Raw genomic sequence first — 7,526 nt, forward strand, 5'->3', positions numbered from 1 at the left:
ACAGAAATAAAAGATGCTCGGTTTTTAAGACCGACTGCGTATGACAGAACATTCTAAGTACTTCTCTAAATATTCGGGCCTTGAGATTTACTGATATTTTCGAACGATATTTGTTTTTAAATACGTTATGTTGAAGATATTAGAGAAAAGAAATTTGACATGAAATTTATTCCAAAAACAGGAATAACGCATAGCATCTCTTCACAGAACCAAACCCGTCTGAAGTGATGCATCTACCTTGTCACTCTTTAAACCACCAAAAAACAAAAGTCGCGAAGTCAGGTGACGAGAGTTGAAAGAAAAATGCTTCTGTTGTTCTCTACTACAGACTTATTTATTGAGGCTTTCAAGATAAAATGTTTGGAAAAATAAAGATATTTTCTTAATCCCAAGTAACGTCAATTGGTGCTTTGAGACATCGTCACATTAGTCGATCACACTGGCTTGGGTTATTGACGGAGGTATCATTTATTGATCTTACTCACTAGATGTCGAGTATTTTCCACAGTGCAGTGGCGTGTGGTTGATTGTCGACGTTTCGTTTTTTACTGTCGACCAAAACACTACAAGGACTATAGAAGTCAGCACCTAGAATTGTTCTGCCGACATCTGTCGCAGTGAGAATCTACGTCTCCGGAGCACATTTACTCAGACGGTGACCTAGATGAATGCTTGTAAGGCGGTAATCCTGAGAGAGAGTTCGGGTTATTGCTATTGTATAATAATTAGGTCACCAGTCGCCCCTCTTACGGAAGCTGGTCTCGGGGTACGCCCACGATATGTAACCGGACACCCTTGGTTAGTAGTGTAAGTTAGACCTAACAAGGTTAGAATCAATGTCGAATGGTATTGGTTCTGTTAATTTTGAGGAATTATTTAACAATACAGGTTTTACTTGGGTTAAAAATTTTATGCGGTAGCCACGAAAACCAGATCTGGTGCAACATCTGTTCACCAATCTTGTATGATCTAACCAGTTGTTTCATGGGTGATAACAATTGAGACGGCCTGTCGTCACTTAAGTTATAGACGGTCAGTATATGTTATAAACATCACTCGTCTGAAGATTAGGACGATTTCGAATCGGTATAGGGTATCTCTACTGGAGATTAGCCCCTTGAAAACTACTCCTTTTGTTGTGATGTCTGCACACGACGTACTAATCACGTATATGGGATGTGAAGCTACTGATTGAATGTCACGTGTCAAGACAATGTTTAACCCGCTGGGACTTTTTTTATTTCCAGAAAATGTATGGTATACTCATGAATGACATATTATGGCACCCTTTGAAGCCTATGTCTTTTTGCATAAACTAAAGTGTCACTATAAAAGTTTTGATAGATATTAGACTTTAGTTACTGAGATTAACCAAATAAAGTCGTTTAGTAATTTATGTTTCAATTCCCCGCGGCCACATCGATTTCCGTCGAAAATGGCGCATCCTGCAAAACGGTCAAGGTATGATGTTCTTGCTGCGGCTACCGCTCAATTCTACAACACTACAGGAACAGTACCGGGAAGCCTTCAGCTGGCAACTGATATCTCTTACCTAGTTACTAATCAACCGAGTTGCACTATTGTTGTTGCAGACATCCCGGAAGGTTGTACAGAAAGGGATTTGATCGGTCTTTTCAGCAGATACGGGCAGATTAAAAATGCTAAGCTGGTGTGCAGTGGTCGAGCTGCTCTCGTTGAGTTTTGTGAAATTTCTCCCCCCACTAGACTTGTACACATGGCAAAAATCAACCCTTTTCTTGTCGGTCCGAATCGCGTTAGGCTGGAATTTTCTTCCGAAACTATTACTCCTGTGATTGACCGCAAACATCAGTCACAGTCTTCAGCCCTGGACAGCAATTCTCCTACGCACATTCTTCATTTGGATATCTCAAATGCTGAATACCCGATAACTGTCGATGTAATAAAGGCAATCTGTTCTCCCCACGGGAACATCCTACGAACTTTTATTGGGAAAAAGAATGTTGACCGTTCACTAGAAGCTCTTGTTGAGTTTGAAAATGTTGAAGAAGCTAGGGCAGCCAAAGAGCAGCTTGATGGTGCTGACATATATTCCGGTTGTTGTAATCTTACGGTTGCATATTCCCGTCTTCAACGTGTTCATGTAACTCAGAACGATAGTGAGTCCTGGGATTTCACCGGTCCAAGTGGCAATTTAGAAGGACCTTTAAACAATTCTTCCACTCAGCGCACGCTACTTGGTTCAGTAGCTCAACCTCCCAACTCAGCCGTAGCTCCTGCAATCCTACCACCTCCTGCAGCCGCCCCGTTCCCACAAGTTTCTCCGGTGTATGGCGCACAACCCTACCCCCCCTCCCAAACGCCGATGGGTTACTATGGGATGGGCCCACTTATTCCTTCGGCGTGCGCCGTTCCTGCAGGGACACCATTTGCCTCTCCATATCCAGGTTACTGGCAACCTAACATAATTCCAACTGCTGGTATCCAGTCTCTCAGGCCACAAGCTTCGACTGGTTTCACACCACCATCACAAATTATAATACTTCCAACCCCTCCTTCAGTTCATCAAGTAAATGCTAGTGGGATTGGGATCGGCCATTCAACATCAAATCTATCTGTATCAACTCCAGCTGCTCGTCAATCGGATTTGTCAGTTTTTGAAGCTATCGAAGGTGTAGTGTTAATGGCCAGCAATATACCACAACGCATGAATTGTGATCATCTGTTCAATTTGATTTGTCTGTATGGTAATGTCGCCCGGATTAAGTTCCTGAAGACACGCCCTGGCTATGCGATGGTTCAAGTTGGAAACCCAGAAACAGGTGACCTCATACATCGATACTTCAGTGGAGTGTGTGTGTTTGGACAAGTTATCCAGTTTCATCACAGCAAGATTACGGAGCTTAAGGAACATGAAAATCTGGGGACATTGGCTGATGGTTCGCCAGTTATGAAAAACTACATGAGTGAGTTTTTGTTGTACCTTAGAGCATTCCATATATTAGCATTGTGTTTGATTAAAAGTACTAGTTTCTGGAGCTATCCAACTTTTTACTTTCCACATGTTTATGTTCATAGTTACCAAAATTCGTGCCTAACATCTTGAATATAAGCAGCTCTCATTTGCCTAGTTGCAAATACTCGTGTGTATCAAATCTCTATAATTTATTTGAAATAAAAAGTTTTTTTTCTACCGTTCCGGTCAGTGGTCTAAGCCTAACTATGTGGCATTAAAGTAATTGTCCTCATGGACTTCATCATTAGGAAAATTAACCATTGATAGTTAAGTTCGTGGCTTACTGACCGGCCTATGTGTAGGCTGGTTCCCATGGCAATTTCCTTCATAATATGTACACATTGTATCCCATAAAGTCAATCTTTCACAGATTTGTGATGACAAGGATCAGTAGGTCTTCATTAACGGTTTTCACATTTACCAGGACTATCAATTTTAAGTCAGTTCACACTACTTTCCTAAAAACTGTAGTCAGTCTATGCTACATCTGTTATTGTCCATAATATTTAAAGACTCAAAATACTAACAAAAGTACTTTAATCTTAAGACATATCGACTGAATTGAGTCATGTAGTTGTTTTAAGACTACCCGGGTGAGGTCCACGCAATGAGATCCTAGGTCCATTGATTCCCTGCTAATTCTTCCCACATCGCAGATATATTTCCTCGAATTTGATGTCTGGTCTTTTTTAATACTACTAATCTGGGATTGGCTCTGACAAATCCGTCTCGCTGAGCTAATGGGGTATAAAAATCCAAACCTATATACACGTGCATTGTTTCTTATGTTGTGTATGACTGCGAAGATATCGACCATTTATTTATTTCTTTGAACACAAATTTTGGTACAAAGGGGCACCGAATGCATATGCACCACACAAATCATTCGTTTTGTGTGAAGGCTGGGATACTGTCTGTTTGCCAAAACCAAATCAGGTGATTTTATCTAGGTGCCAATCCTCAAGCCTTTGACCTAAAGGTTTGATCCACAAGACAGTGGAGCAACATAAGATGTAGTATCATGGTAACTGGTAACCACCAATAGGCTCACGCCATTCGTTCCCTAAGGATCCTGGAACCCATCTGCCTTTGGTTTTGAATCAGGGTTTTGCAACTTTCCTAGGTAAATTTTCTGAATTCACCAACCTTGTGAACATTCTGTTTTCGTGTTCTCAATTCGGTAAACAAGAGTAATGCTGCGAAAAGACAGTGAGTAGGACTTCCGTGGTAGTGGTTATATGCAATTGATCGTGTGAGAGCATGTCTAGGAGAGGAGACCCCACACCCTCGGTCGTAACAGGGCGTTTGGGGACACATGCATCATGTCCTATATTGCATATGACCGTGAGGATATCGAAGCATGGTATTGGTCTTCAGGAGACCGACAACTCAATCCTAGCTCCTGTTTACTGACAGTGCAAGTATCGTTTAATTGTAACTCCTTTGTGCCTAACCAGTCAGACAAGTTTAATTGTCCCCAGCTGTCATTCTGTGGTATAAAATGTATGCCAATCAGCAATTTTTTTTTCTACTTGTCCCATTGTGTAAGCTCCAACTTTATCGACTTCATAGTTTTGATTCAGAATAAATGTAAGTTTTCCATGGATTGTTTACTGTACAGGCTTTTGGTTTCTGTTGAAATGAGTTTAATGGACTTTCTTTTGCGTTATAGCGGATCCTAACAACCGCTTCCGAAACTCAATGGTGGCTGCCAAGAGTAGGATACTAGAACCTTCTCGCACCCTTCATTTCTTCAATGCCCCGCTTAATTTCAGTCCAGATGACATTTGTCGAGTGTTCTCAGATTGTGGTGCTACACCTCCACCCCGAGTTGTAATATTCACTTCCAAAGCAGGTCAAAAAACTTCTCTTGGTAAGTCCTGATAATGATTGACTGAACATTTAGTATATATATCCCTATTGACCAGTTATTTATCAATAATTCTGAACACAAGCTTAGTCATAAGTGTTTTTTCTTCATCTCGGTGATTAGATTTCTCTGTACATGGTTATACGTTTAACTTATGTTGAATATATTACGACTGCTATACTGATTACACCTGTACGGACAACACTACTATCCGTTAGTCGACTCTAAAATAAGTAGTGCTTTGCCGATCCTCAGGATAATAATTAAGTCCTCAAAACACGAGGTTTGTTATCGTCTTTTGTTCTCATGAGGAGCTGAAAATTCACTGATCTGTACTTGATAATGAACATCCGTCAGTATCTTCATACTTTGTCCACTGTGTAGTGGACATGTAATCGGCACTATGAATTGTATCTTTGCTCTCTTGTTCAGTTCCAAAAAATGTCCTATTTGCGTTTAGTTCACTATAAGGTAAAATACTAGTTTATATCCTTTGATTGCTGAATAGAAAGAATATAAACAGGATAAAGCGGATTTTTCTGTGTAAGTAATGTATAACTGTGTAACAGCCGGCAAAAATTTCATAAGGTATGCTAAATGCGACTGCAAATACCTATCCTTCCAATATTTTGCTACATATAACTGGAGACTACTCATTTCAAATGGCTGTTTTCAGTGATTATTTCGACATGAAAATCCTTGTTATGGCCTTTGACATGCCTGTATTGTTGCTCGTAGTGGTTAACATTTGATTATATGAACAGTAGTTCATTTGTCTTCACATCTACTTGACCCCCGTATATTTCCTTGTATTGAATTCCAGTTTTTGTACGTTAAAGTGTTCTCTTAAAGTGATTCCTGACGAGAAACGTCTATCACTTAGTCAAACTGCTTAAAACCGTTAAGATTAAACTTTTTTCTAAATATCCAATATGAAAAAAAGAATAAAAGTTTTTATTTCTCTTGGACAGGATTGGTGGAATGGGATACGTTAACTGAAGCTCTTGAGGCCCTCATTTTAGCAAATCACCGACCAGTTCACTTATCTGGATACGCCCATCCTTTTCATCTAAAAATTGCTTTTAGTCCGAAACCTATATCGGATGACAGAGCTGGCATTTCGCTGATACGTTATCCTGCACCTCCTTTGATGCCCGGACATCATGGATCATCGGCTATAAATGGTCAGCGAAATGAAAAACCTGGTGGCGGTTCTAATGGAGAAAAAGAGGATGAATTAGATATTCTTTCAAAAATGGAGAAAGCTGAAGGTTGTGCAAAGCCCGAATCAAAGGGTGACTCAGTGGATGCTAAATCTGATTCAGCTAAACTTCCAGAAAATGAATCCAATGGTGCATCAAATTCATCGGAAGTGACCGGAAATGAAACTTAAACCTACGACAACGAACTAATGTATTTCATCAATATTTTTAATACCCACGTTTCATTATGTTTAGCTTATGATTAATGGCCACTTGCAAATGAGTATGTGGTTATTATGTTTGTTGGTTTTTTTCTCTCTCTCACGCGTACGTATGTCATGTAGATGATTATCTCATCATGGTCACAACTATCATGTTTTTTTAATGGTTGTAATAGATCCTAATATTTTTATGTGGCAAAATAGCCTTATATATATTTTATAAAGCTTAAATAACAAATAATTTGTTCCTTTTGTTCTTTCCACTGCTTAGCATATAGTATATATATATATATATTTATTTATGTTGTATTTCTATTTAATGAATCAGGTCTCATTAAGTTATGCTAATGGTATCATGTATCCTGATCATTGAAATTCATTCATCTCGATCATGTTTCATGATAAAGTCAACCATTTCTAAAGTTTTTACCTTTTTATATGTGCTTATAGATAATCATTCATGTTTCTATTATGGTCATTGTTTTATTGTGGCATCCTAAATGAAATGTTAATTTGTCCTACGTAATCCTAAGATGTTTTACTATATATAAATGTGTTTTAATATTTACTATGTGCCTTTATTTATCTTTATGTCTGGTTAGGTTAGTTAGGTTCATCATTAGTGCAATATTATAGATTATTATGCCGTTTATGTAGATTCTCGTTTGTAGTTGATTTGGTTCATTGCATCATATATCCTCCCCCCCCCCCTAGTTAATATAAAAGGGTTGCGTTGTGATTATTCACATTACTTTTATGATACTATGAACACAATTCAATTATTAGGTTCTATGGTTGCCAGTTTTAGGATCTCTCATGGTGAATGACATTTGAAAAACTTTGATACTTATCTCCTTGTTGTAATTTTATTTTATTGTGAATTATTTCTAATTTAGATCCAAAAAAAGAAATTCAAGTAATAAATTTTACCTTACTTGCCGTTACACATAAATGGATTCGGGTGGTTAGTCTTAAGTAGGAAATCCGTTCCAAGTGTAATCTCCGAGTAGATTAACAAGTGGTGGGGTTACAGGTAGAAGAATATATTGTTATTTCTCATATTCGTCACTTATGCGACCCGTTACTCAGGAAATGCAGTAACATAATGGAATGCTTTCACCGTGTGCAAGAATTCTCCACGATTTGGTGGTGTGCTCGGAATTTTGGGTGTTGATAGTGATTAAAATGTCCTGAACGCACAAGTAAGGGTAATCTATGTATACTAGAAGCCAGATCGA

The 7,526-nt window shown here is 38.7% G+C and overlaps 1 protein-coding gene across 1 annotated transcript; it reads left to right on the top strand.

Annotated features, from left to right (window-relative positions):
- The first annotated feature begins 1,416 nt into the window (after nucleotides 1–1,416).
- Nucleotides 1,417–6,583, top strand: Smp_006440 (heterogeneous nuclear ribonucleoprotein l (hnrnp l), putative). The gene is made up of 3 exons (XM_018788587.1): nucleotides 1,417–2,945; nucleotides 4,668–4,868; nucleotides 5,837–6,583. Exons 1-3 carry the CDS (start codon nucleotides 1,436–1,438, stop codon nucleotides 6,256–6,258), a joined length of 2,133 nt encoding a protein of 710 aa, XP_018646531.1. The 5' UTR covers nucleotides 1,417–1,435; the 3' UTR covers nucleotides 6,259–6,583.
- The last annotated feature ends 943 nt before the right edge of the window (nucleotides 6,584–7,526 follow it).

Source organism: Schistosoma mansoni, assembly GCF_000237925.1.
Source record: "Schistosoma mansoni, WGS project CABG00000000 data, supercontig 0138, strain Puerto Rico, whole genome shotgun sequence".
NCBI classification, from domain to species: Eukaryota; Metazoa; Platyhelminthes; class Trematoda; order Strigeidida; family Schistosomatidae; genus Schistosoma; species Schistosoma mansoni.